This window comes from Dermacentor albipictus, chromosome 7 (assembly GCF_038994185.2).
Source record: "Dermacentor albipictus isolate Rhodes 1998 colony chromosome 7, USDA_Dalb.pri_finalv2, whole genome shotgun sequence".
Classification (NCBI taxonomy): domain Eukaryota; kingdom Metazoa; phylum Arthropoda; class Arachnida; order Ixodida; family Ixodidae; genus Dermacentor; species Dermacentor albipictus.
Window position 1 is genome coordinate 65,519,152 of NC_091827.1, and position 12,679 is coordinate 65,531,830.

Below are 12,679 nucleotides of genomic sequence, written 5' to 3' on the forward strand. Positions count from 1 at the left end.
CCAGCAACAAGAGAAGCTAAGTCTGCCGGACTCCTGGATTGAGGAGACCACCCACCGTAGAGCAGAGAAGCTACCCACGCTCTTTTCCCTTGCATGCTGTCCTGCATGACGTTTGATCCCTCTTTCCTCTCACTTCTAAAGAACTTGCTACCTCTGACCAACTACGAACCCAACAACTTCTTCATTAAAATAACAATCAAAACCGAACGAGGAGGGGGGGGGGGGAGGGGGGCAACACACTGCATGGTTTCAATGGCGCCTTTCACCTTCCTTAAATGTTTCCTTCTCCAAAACGTGTAGCAACTATGGAAAAAAAAAGCACTCACGATGCAATGCGCAGCTCCAGTGCAATGCCTTGCTTCGAAGAGGGCTCGAGGAAATGGTCTATCCTGACGATGGTGTTGGTCAGCTTCACCTTGATCCTGCAGAGTACTATTGAATAGAAGCAGAACAGCTACATTATTAAGGCGATTCCCTTAAAAAAAAAAAATACACACATCCTCGGGAACAGAAAAGAGTGCCGCGACAGGCACAACTTGAGAAGGTTCAATTGGCCCACACAATTGCAACGCAGACTTGCCAAGCCTACTCGAAAAGAGCACGTACAGGCTACAGGCAAAGTTTTTCTCATTTCTGTTCATTGAATAGCCCTCAACTCAGTAATTCCCTACAGAGCCTCAATTCTCCGAGAAAGCAACAAATAATTGCTGTACTTACTTAAGTGTACAAGAGCTTTTTTTTTTCCACAATTTTCATTGCTTGAACTCGAGCCTTGCATTACATTCAAATAACGGTAAAATTGACCCTTTTAAAACAAATATTCTGAATCCCACAGGCTTTTAATGTCATGTTGGCAACACATACCTTTATATCGATCCAATCCCCACAGTTACCTAGTACACTATACCCACAGATAAGTTGACCAAAGTGAAAACTTGTTTTTGGTTGGAATTCATGCCATTTTTGCCGTGCTTGTGACTGGCGACAGTGTTGCAGTAGCCTGCGGCCTTTCACGCTTTTAGTCCATTTATTTGCAACATTATGGCGACGCACCGCACTCAGCATGACGGCTGCTTCGACAGACGAGCAATTACGATGGTCGAGGAGCTGGGAAACTCCGCCATCACTCGGAATCTTCGGGAAAAATCAAGCCCCTCGGTAAACCCCCTTTCTTCTCGTTCTTACATAAAGAGGGTCTCGAATACGGCAACATTGATGCTTTCAGGTAGCATATGCAGGTTTATTGACCAGTTGCCTTCACGCAAAAAGATCATGTACTCGTGACACCTGTGGCAGAAAGGATGTTCCACAACTGCCGCCAAGGTTTGCGAGCGGTGGCGCTGGCTAACACTTCCAAGGTCAGTCCTACTAGCAACACATAAATACCCACAAAAGTGGATGGGGAAACGACGCCGCGGTAGCTCTATTGGTTAGAGCATCGCACACGATGACGTGGGTTCGTTCCCTACCTGCGGCAAGTTGTTTTTTCATCCACTTTTATTGCCATTAATTTATCATTTCTTTTATTCAATTAGTAAGCACAAGTAATTTCCCCTATGTTGTCCCTGGTGTCTTTGCTTGTTCGCTTTTCACGACACGATTAATAAAAATCGGGCGCCTCGGTAAACCCCCTTTCTTCTCGTTTAATATGAGAGCTCACTCACTTTGTGGCACGAATCTTTTAATGGAGCCGTACCCTACACGTCTACAAGATTTGTCCTAACAGTTTCAGGGACAGTTCAAGATGTTGACTATATTGCAGACTAGTGCATTGGCACTCTGCCATATAGTCCATAGTTCCAATATAGCCCCATAGTTCTGAAGTCCCCGCAGTAACGATCTACACCAGATAAAATTTCAGTTGCCATTATACATTGCTTTTATGAATGGGTGGTGCTATGGCATGCAGGTACAGAAAATAGGGCTCTCAAAAAATTGCACAGGGATGGTCTCTGCAGTTTTGAAATGGGTTTTGAAACTGGATGCAAATGAGCGAAAAATTGCTGGTGTCAATATCATAGCTGTAAAGATTGGGCATTTTACGATAAAACTAACAGTGAACAGGTGTGAAGATGCAAGGAAAGCCTTCATACAAGCATTCCATATCCGCCGCAGGACAAAGGCTTCCAGTGTCCACCAGCTACTCCTGCCCTGCGTCAGCTGACGTGATCCTAAGCCTGCAAATTTCCTAATACAGTCAAACCTAGATATTATGAAGTCGCACTTGCAGTGGTAAACTTTATTAAATCACAAATTTTGTTAGTCCGAGGTTTTAAAGTTTCAGCAGTAAAAATTTCAGTTTGCAAAAGCCTACCTGGTGGGATAGCATCTCGTCAGTAAGCACTTATAAAGAAATTATCACAAGTTCAGGACACAATTATGCAATTATGAGCAAGGTGCAGGTCATGCAGAGAGCTAAGAAATTAGCATGGCTCCCAGCATAAGATTTGCACGGGACGCATCGTGCAGAGTCGTAAATCTTGGACATAATGGTTAACCATGCTTAGTGCCTGCAGCCGTCAGAAGATGGGGCTTGCAAATTAAAAAAAAAAAAGCATGAGAAGAGATTCATCCTCCCCGAGAGAAATAAAGTAGCAGTTTCACTTGAAAAGCAAAGCACTAATAGCAACAGGAAAGGACTAGAGAATCACATTAAGTAAGGCTTGTTTTATTGACTGTAGAAATTGCAGTAAACATTTACTTACCGACTAGGGAACCTGAAACACTTCCTACTGAAGTCAAGAAGTGCTATTACAAGTTGAAGTGGATTATTTCAGAAATAGTACTTTGAATGAAAAAGTAGTTCAATGCATTTAGCATAAATGGAGTAATTGGCAATCAAAGATAGCCTGTGATCTCCTTCGCAAAGCTTCCGCTCCCTTCAATGCCCTGAACTGCGAAGGCTACGGCGTGCCCACAATGTCCCACCTACCGAATGTCACTGTGGCATGCAGTTCTAATTTGATTTTGGATGTTTACGTAGACAACATTACTTCCGATTACAGTGCCTACAACCTGCCAAATCTGAGGCCATTCCTCAACTTACGTTAGCTCCCAATGTCTCATTCCTTTGCTGTGCCACGGCGTACTAAATCGCCACGCGCGGCAGTGTTTTCTCGCACCGAGTGGGATAAGCAGCACATTTCCTTTTGCACTTATCTCTATGGCAATTTCTGAGGTTCAAACAAAACGTTGTCTACGTTTGCTCGTGCGAGTACGCCGGCACCGCCCACATTGGTTAAGCAATGGGTGCTGCAGTGTAGACTCGCGCTTCGACCACGATGGCAACACACCTCGAAGGTGTGCAACTTGGGAAACAGACGGCCTGTTCTAGTCGGACGTTGGCGTTTGGGCAGGCGTGCCACACAGCTCAGGACACGTCGCCCACAGACCACTCGGAGCGTGCGGTTGTCCTCAGCAAGTAGGTCTGTTGCGACACCCCGTGGCAGCCGTGGAATCTAAGCTACATAACAGACAGCTACATGCAACTGCGGTACATTTGCTATGTGCACAACAAGGCCAGAGTGCGTCCTCACGCTCATGTGCTCCAGTATGGCCGTGCTACATGGCACAGGCCAGCTTTTTCTTGCACCAGTTTGATGGACAGACAGCCACATCCAAGTTGCATGTTTTGAAGCGCTGTCAATAGCTCAGCATGAAAAGGTATCTGGCAAAGGATCTAGCCAGGACGCGCCAGGTGTGAGTGCTTGCTTTTCAGTCCTCGGAGGGCGGGTGTGACTGAGTGCGAGTTTAGGATAAGCTGCTTCTTATAGAAGTACACAATTCGTGTCACAATTCGAAAGCAGATTTTTGCTTATTTCAGTCTGTTTAGTAACCTGTGTCAATAAATATACGCAGTAACAGCAGGAAGAAGTGCACTGATCCAAAGACACTTTTTTATTGATAACTATTGGCCAATGGCAGCGTTCTATGGGAATCTGCCCATTGAAGTCAAGAGGCAGCTGCCAGCAGCATCAAAAGGGCAAGGAGAAGGCATCTGCTGAAAAGAGCGAGAAGGGGATTCATGCTCCCCTTGCGAGCCCTCCACGCCTTGGATGATTGCAAAATTTGGCCGGGATGCTCGCAGCAGCGTATGCTATCCACAAAACGTTTCTTCACCAGCACCAAGGAGTGGTTCAGGGCCCCTTTACAAGCATGGTGTCACACACGCACAGGCAATTGTGAACAGATCTCACTCAATGACCTTGAAAACTCCCCTGTCATAATGCTGGCATGATGGAAGAGTGCCAGCAACAAAGAACGAACGCTCTGTGCTGCCTCTCACTCCACTGCGTCTCGGAAAGTTCAGATTGAATACGCAACCTTGAACACCAAGCACACAGGAACACGGGGCACGGGAAGCGACCGGCCACCTCAGCGCGCCCTTAGACTTTACACCAGCTGCAGATTACCAGCAAGGTGTGCCACTTGGCCCGCATATGTGCTTAGCGGCGTGGGCAAAACGTGTGCAGCCACAGCCACGAGCACATGCGGGTTAAAAAATTTTTTTTCTAATTTCATGCAACACTGAGGTGTGACACGTGCGATTCAACTGGCGACATTCATCGTGACAGCACTGTGAGGTGCCCGGTATCTCCCAGAGCACTGTTTCTGCTGAGAAGCTACAGCTGCCACTCGTTCAACATTGCACCGACAAGCTGCCCCTAGGTACTGCTAGAACATCACAGGAGGAGGAGCTTCAGTGCATTGCTAAACTTGCCTATCGCCTTCAATGCTATGCCCTTCAGGCAAGACTGAACAATTTTTCGCTCACCATTACCTATGCAAACCAGCAAGCCAGTGGCTCAGCCCTTCCATCCACTCCGATGTATAGACTTTAATGGCACAAGGGCAATTTATGGCCAAAGAGAGCCAAGAGTGCATGAAAGCTTATCAATGGCAATATGTACAGGCCCGTCCAATATGAACGGGAACAACGAATTTGTGTTCAAAGCCAGTAATTCTTGTGTGTGCTTGTAATGAGGAAAAGTTCCATGAGCAGGCTTCTTCAACAGAACAAATACAAATAGCAGCGAGTGAGATTCTGACTTTCACATTTGCAGGAATTGCGGTTCCAACACAGAAGAGGTATTCTCTTTCATATCGGACAAGGGTGTACATGACACTAACGGTAATACGCTCAAACCCGATTATAACAGACTCAATAGTTCTACAAAAGGTGCTCGTTATGTCAGTTGCTTTATATAGGGAGTCGTCCTTAAAGGTGCTCAAATATCAACTGCGCTGTAGTTGGCGTCAGCAGTTACAATCCAACAGCACTTAGGCCTGGAAACCGGATTTTCAGTGTTATTTCTGTTCCAGGTGCGTTCTCACACCTAGCTGCATATTTCCATTAGGAACAGCACCCGGTTCTTACCACCTGTCATTTTGAAACTGCAAGCGCAGCTGCTATTTTTTATTCGAGAGCTTGCAATATATTTTACTACCAGTGGGACACTACTATTCTGCACAAGTGAACAAAGTATTCTAGTTGGCTGGAAGCATAAACTTCGGTAACTACTACAGCATGCCACCACTCTGCAAAGGTCCCAGACAACATGGTGTCAGCATTACAGCCGGACGACAGCCACACGAGGCATTAGTGCCGTCGCGGTCTTTATGAAAAATGGTGAGTTGCCAGAGAAAGTGTGCGTAGGTTTTAAATGCGTCTCTTGAACGCACAGCACTTTGGATTGAATTCATGTAGGAGTTTTCTGATTAGTGGTAACTTTAGGGAAAGAACTTGATGCCATAAAGCTTTATTTAATGTCAGCAGCGATGCCAGCCGTCCACCACTGAGCTCAAGAAAGGGACGCTACAAGACTTGAGAGGAAAGCAAAGTGTCAGCTGTACATAATTGCTATAACCTAATACACCATACTCAAGGGTGGATGTACTACACAGGTTAACCCAGGCTACCTGGAAGAAAGGAATTTAGGAAGGAGGGAGATGACAAAACAGAAAGAAAGGTTGACAAAGAAGTAAAAGAACAAGAGGAGGGACAGGAACAGGAGAAAGCAGATTTCCTCCTGGCGAATCAGTTCGGGGGTGCTGTCTCCGTGAAGCCAAAGCCAAAGGGGTGCGTTGCCTTAGTCAAGGAGCCTTACAAGATCCAAGCACTCAGCATCGGCTCAAACTCCAGGATCCCTTTTTTTTTGCCATGCAAGGCTACACGCGGGAGGGTCCAACCCCCCCCCTGTGCTTGGGGTCTGTGGTGTCGCAACACACCAAACACCTGCTGACGCAGACGACCCTGCGGGGTTCCATTCAATCTTCCCACATTTCCTGCCTTCGCTCACCGGTTTCGATGGCTTGAGCAAACTGCTCGAGGCCCGTGAAAGGTTCGGCAGCCGCGGACGCCTCCTTCTCTGCGTCCAGGGGCTCCTGCTTCAGGTACTCCTCGGCCAGCTGCATGCTCGACATCATGCTGCCCAACATGGGTTCAAACATGGACGCTGCACATGGAGACAGGAAATAATGTGAAGCGAGACAGTTACCTCGCATAAAAAAAGCTATGAAAAAAGAAAGAGACAGATCAAGATAGACAATGCATATGAATGCAGCACTCATTTCAGGCGTTTCTTTTGGACTGTAAGTACACATGGTGATGTTACACGAAATAACCAAGGTCCACACAAGGTGGTATGCAGCTTTATACTAGAAGGATTTAAAAACAAAGAAGAAAATGTCCACAGCGTTTGCTTGGGCTTGCCAATACAAGACAAAGTTTAACAACTTAGAACCACCATGGCTAGCTGAAAGCTACAGCAGCAGTTTCTTCTATTAAATATCTAGCACTTTCCAAACACAGAAGGGTCCTCGCTGTGAAACCAGCTAGTGTGGCTTAGCATACAGACTTAACAGGTCTCTTTAATTTGGCTGCACTTTCTGTACTAGCACTGCATGTTTGTTTTTAAATGAATGAAACAATTCAAGGCTTGTTGTGTGCTCGGCACATTTTGCACTTTCGGTGCATTGTGTCGTAGCGTCTGCTCGTATGACTGTTTTTCTTTTTGTATTAAGGCACTCTCCATGGTCAGAAATAATTGTTAACATATATTTTTCCTTGATGTACAATGGTCTTTGAGGTATCTGGCTTTAAGTGCAAACTTACAACAACAGCTTGCCAACTGCCCATGATGGTCCACTGCTGTGCTCACAGGTTCAATCCCAGCGACGACAGCCCCATTTTGACAGGGCAAAATGCAAGAAGAGTTGCGTTCTTAGATTTAGGTAGAACGTTAAAGAACCCCGGGTGGTCAAAATTAATTCGAAGTGCCACGCTAGGGCGTGCTCAATTCAGATCATGGTTTTAGTGTGCAAGACCTCAGGATTATATTTTTTTGCAGCCTATCATAGCTGAAGGCTAGGCCTATCCAGAGCCACTTCGTCGTAGTCAGAATCAAGATTGCAGTTCTGTGTTGAGTGCAGTATGCAAGGATGATAATGCCATCGTCGGCAGGAAAACTAGCGCCATCTAGTAAGAACTTGTAGAAATTAACCAGTGTGAAAGCATGTATGGGACGTTTAGTGAAACTTCTTCCAAAGTCTTGCACTCCCAATGCAGCATTGCAGGCTCTACACAAAGGCAGGCCTTAACAAGCAGACGTCATAAATGGCACATATCAACGACCTTCATATGTGCTGCAAAATATTTGACAAAAAGATCCTGAGGTCCAAGGTGCCAACACCACACTCTTGGACAGGACAACAAAACTATTCCAATCTCTTTTTTTTTTATCATTATTATTTTCCCAACATCCACGATTAGCCCTCCAGGACAGGTGGAAAAAGCTTGCGCACCGTCCGTGTGAGCTGGATCCCACCCATTTTGACTTATCATGGAAAGTTAATGGCAGATTCAGAATAAAAACATTAGTTTTAAGTTACCCCTACTCCAATTATTAGGCATGCTATAGTGGAGTACTATGACTTAATTTTGAAGAGCTGGCGTTTACTTATGTGCAACCAACGCATGGTACAGCTTTTTTGCATTCCGTCTCCACTGGAATTCAGCCACCGCAGCCAGGATTGAAACCCTCGACCTCGAACTAAGCAGTGCGACTGGACTACTGCGGCAGGTAAAATTTCTTTTCATCGCGAATGTAAGCAGACGGAGAAGTGTCAAGCCGTGGTGACATGCGTCGGGTGGAAGCATTTACATACCAGTGCGAGTTTACAGTGCTAGTGCTGTGGTTGCCAGAATGCAGGCTCGTCTCACTCAGCAAGAATCACGTGACGGTTCACTGGTAATACAGCATACTTATTTTACTTGACAAGGCACGCCACACTCGTACAACACGTCCGACATTCCACGTTGATTTGCGCATTTGACAGCACAGCAAGCGTTCGGCTTGAGACCCGCCACAAACGCCGAGCCCGCCGTTTGAGCATTAGGTTCGCGGAGTCATTTTCACTGACAAAACTGCTTGCAGTCCTTCCCACAAACTGCTGAAGTGTTTCCTTAACCAATATTACCATCCAGAACATATGCAAATTCCTGTTCAGTCTCTCAAGCTCGGAAAATTCCAAGGATTGTGCAAGGGAACACGCACTCATTTTCCACACCTGTCCCGTGGCGATGGCGGCACAGCTTGGCTGCAGCTGGGAGCGAGCGTATGTGCATGCGCATAGCTGAATGAGAATGAGGTCCATTATCGAATCATGGCCCGGCAGTGCTGGCTAGGCCTGGCTGGTGGGGGTGGTGGGCAGCAAGCTGTCGTGGAAAGCTTGTTCTGAATGGACTAGTAGACAAGTGCAAACAGATCAGGGGGACAGGGCGCAAGGTCACTCGCACTGACTGGCCTGACGGCCGCACTCGTGAAGAGGAGTTGGTTGTTTGAGGCGATGTGCCGGCAACTACCGCAAATGCCTACTACCAAATTTGTTGTGTGTACTTAAGACAGATAGCCCAAGATCTTGTATCGGCATGAAACTCAGGATTGTATTTGCACAACAGAGCATAAAGAGATGGCTTTGCCGAGTCAAGGTCGCATACGCTATATCTGAAGTTCGAGATGGCGTGCAGCTTGATGAGCGAAGGCAAAGCACGCCCACAGCCTCGACCATCACAAAATTTCAGGAAGGTATTCCAATGAAGCACAACAGAGTAAATTAAATCCAGGGTTTGACTGAATCCTGTGTGGTCAGGAAGAGGCATGATGATAAATGAAAATGCCGACCAAGAAAAAAAAAGACATTTAGTGAAAAATTAAACATTTTGGCTTTTCCCCAACTTAAATATGAACAAGGCTTTCCATCACAACAGAGTGATATCAGTGTAAGATGCTTTCAATCACAACTAAGCCTCGAAACTCTCTCGACTTGAAATTGGTTCCCTCCCGCAGCTTGTGCAAAGGTGCCAATCGCAACCAAGAAATTCGATCTGGATCAAGCTCAATCGCAATCGAAAGTACACTGTATGACACCCATAAAAAGATTCTGAAAGTAAAACTTTCCTTGCAGTGGTAAAAATGAAATCAATTTTGCCGTCGAAATTCTTTTTTTTTCGGACTGCCGGATTATGCAAATACCTTTGTGGCTCCTGTTCGTAACAAGAAAAATTTGTTGTTCTGCAACTCGCGACACGTGCCTCATTCAGTGCATGTTTTACAGTCATGCAGCTCCACACGCACGTCCCCCATTCAGTGCGCTTTCTTCATTTCGAACTCGGTTTAATTTGAAAAAATGTTTAGGCCCTTTCAAGATCAAATTATAGAGATTCAACTAGTATCTACAATGTTAGCAAGTTTGCCATAAGAACCCAGATTATGAAGCATAGTTTATTGGAAGCCCAAGTGAACCATTTGTACTGCTACGAGAATATTGATTTATCTAATATTTCTCTGAAAGAATTGCCCCAAATGTTCGTGTAGTTTAGTTTTGTACTGTACAAGTACAATGTACTGCGTACTGAACGTGCATGTCTCATTCTCTGTACCGAACGTACGTGTTTTTTTTTATTTGTTTTTCTCCTCACGTTTTGTTTGTTGTTGTACTCCGCCGCCGTCAATGCTGCACTGTAAGAGGAAGCCAGGACCTCTCAAGCTGTCTATACAGCTTTTTCCCTGGCTGTCCTCGCAACACCAGTTGTGGAAATAAACCTTCAACCAACCAACATTCGGAACAGATAGGCTGTTTGTTTGCCGAGACTATGCAGGTTGTGTGAATTATCACGGTTCAGAAGGAAACATCTCGGTCCCTGGACAATGTATAGAGCACTCCACTATGTAACTAACTTCTTGCATCTTATAAGCGAGAAGATAGGGGGTTAACTGAGGGGCCCGATTTTCATTGGTCATATCATGAGCAGCCAACAAACACTGACATCAAGGACAACATAGGGGAAATTACTTGTGCTTAATAAATGCAATAAAAAAAAACCGATAAATTAATGGAAATGAAAGTGGATGAAAAAACAACTTGCCGCAGGTGGGGAACGATCCCACAACCTTCTTTTTTTATCTAAGACATACACTACACCACTATGTAGCTAACCTCACATTTTATGAACAGTCGACTGCCTTTAATTCAATCCTGACGGGTCCAACGAAACTGGTCGAATTATCCAGTGGGTCGAATTAAACAAGACGCAGAAAAACATCGAAACACGCCGTTAATTCGCTTGATAATATTGCCTTTAAAGTTAGCTTTGCCGTGGTACAGCAGTGTTATGCGGTGAAGCATACCAAGCGGGGTAAGGTGCCACTGACATAGCAGGTGCTCCTTAATTTACACACGGACATGCGCCGTCTCCGGCCACCGTACGAGCGCTGAGACGCCCAAGTTTACTGGCAGACTAGACTTTCCGAGCGTTCTTAATTTTTTTTTTTTCATTTTTACCGCCTTCCCCAAAACACAGATGGTTTTTCTCCGCTTCTCGGTGCACGAATATAATTAAGGAACGCGTTCTAGGCTTCGTTAACGGTCTCATATGCGACACGCTTGGCGGGTGAAACGAGTGCTCAAATTGCTGCAGCAACGTCAGAAACAGCTCTGAATGGCTACCAGTATGCTTACTAGGTGCTCGTCCTGTGACCGGAGACAGCGCGTGCGTGCCTGTATAATTAAGAAACGCATATTGTGTCTCGCGAGTGTTGGTATATTCCACCGTATTAAACGGCTGTATTGCGGGGAAGCTGACCAATCGAGTTCGAATTATTCGTTGTAGGCCCATTTTGAGATCCAAATAACGGAAGGTTGGACCCACAGAAATTTATAAGTGCCGGCTGGAACCTTTGGTCGAGATCGAATTAACCGAAAAAAATATTGGATTAACCGGTAGTCAATTGTATACATAGTGTGGCCGACAGGATGGAATTTATTGCACACTTACCACTAATTTTGAGTCCGATCACGCACACTACAGAATTTAAACTATTGCAACACTGTTCGAGTCACTCAAAACTTTTTTCAGATTCTCGCAACCCTAAAAAAGAAAAGACCCTACAAAGAAGGGGACGCTAAAGCAGCTGTCAGAGTGACGGCCGTCCATACCGTCGTCGATCCTTTCTTTGGGCTGTAGGGTAAGCATGAGTCCGTCGACCTCGACGACGCTGTTGTCCGTGAGTGGCCTGGACCACGGGATGGCCACCTCGATGGATGAGATGTAGCCCTCCACGAAGCGGACGGGAAGGTTGAACTTCTCGCCCAACTCATTGAGGCCCTGCAAAAAGAAGATCCGTTCTCGCAAAATCAAGGACCTTGACGAGAGCTGACATTTGGGCAAGTTGGTACACAATACTACGGATACATGGCAGAAACAAAGGGCCCAACTGTTCTTACATGGCGGAGATGCCTGTTGTGTATGTGTGTGCCTGCTCTGTCTCCGCCTATGTAAAATGTTCCAGTTCCTCTCCAACAAACACATTGGGTAAATGACATTTACAGAAGGCACTAAAAATATTGCTTGGGCTATATTTACTAGCAAATTACCCTTCTAAAATAAAAAAAGGTGCTTTTTTACCACAAGAGTATGCTTGATAAGCCTGAAAACACCGAAAAACCAAAGTCGAGTGGCGACGTCGCTTTGAAGTTTCTGCGCCGTGACGTCATGGTTTTCGACACCGCCTGCTCAGGCCCAATTCATTTTTTGCCCGTAAAGGTAGATTACACCGCATCATAAAGGAGCCAAAGAGTGAATATAGCAATATTTCGAAAATTTTTACTTTGACATAACGGCTCAAATACTAGAATAAATGCTAAAATCGGCGACGTCGCAGTGGCATAGCAGCACTGGGGTTTCGACGCTAAAATTAATATTTAATTTCCCAATCTGTTCTATAAATGGAGTACTGACAGTATTTTCTACTGACACTACATTTTACACTTTCCACTTTTATGCAAAATTACACCCTCCGGGTCGTATTCGACCCAAGGGCCGTCTGTCTTGCCTGCATTTCCTTTCCTCAACGCTGCGAGCCCAGTACTTCCAAGTCACGAACGGCATGCGCGTTATCAGCAATGGCATAGCATTCTCGACAGGAAAGTAATGAATGCAGCGTTTTCAAGAAAGGGAACGCAAGTAAGACAGATGACAATTATTGTGAGGCAAATATACACCCCAAAGAGTGTACATCTGTTCAAGGGTGCATTCTTAAGCCAAAATACACCATTTGCCACACGATACACTCCAAAAACAGTTTGCACCCTTCGGGGTGTATATCTGTCACAACGATAA

General features: G+C 45.5%; 1 protein-coding gene across 8 annotated transcripts in view; it reads right to left on the minus strand.

The window, feature by feature from the left end:
* Atg2 (Autophagy-related 2) overlaps window positions 1-12,679 on the minus strand; it is a 108,649-nt gene that overhangs the window by 90,846 nt on the left and 5,124 nt on the right. For 7 of the 8 annotated variants that reach the window (XM_065455875.1, XM_065455871.1, XM_065455876.1 and 4 more), the window contains exons 2-4: window positions 11,497-11,665; window positions 6,300-6,455; window positions 327-432 (exon numbers count right to left, since the gene is read on the minus strand). In XM_065455875.1, the coding sequence (XP_065311947.1) occupies window positions 327-432; window positions 6,300-6,455; window positions 11,497-11,665 (431 nt within the window). Of the gene's footprint in view, window positions 1-326; window positions 433-2,093; window positions 2,181-6,299; window positions 6,456-11,496; window positions 11,666-12,679 lie in introns of those variants that run through there. The other variant, XM_065455878.1, reaches the window with a different exon arrangement.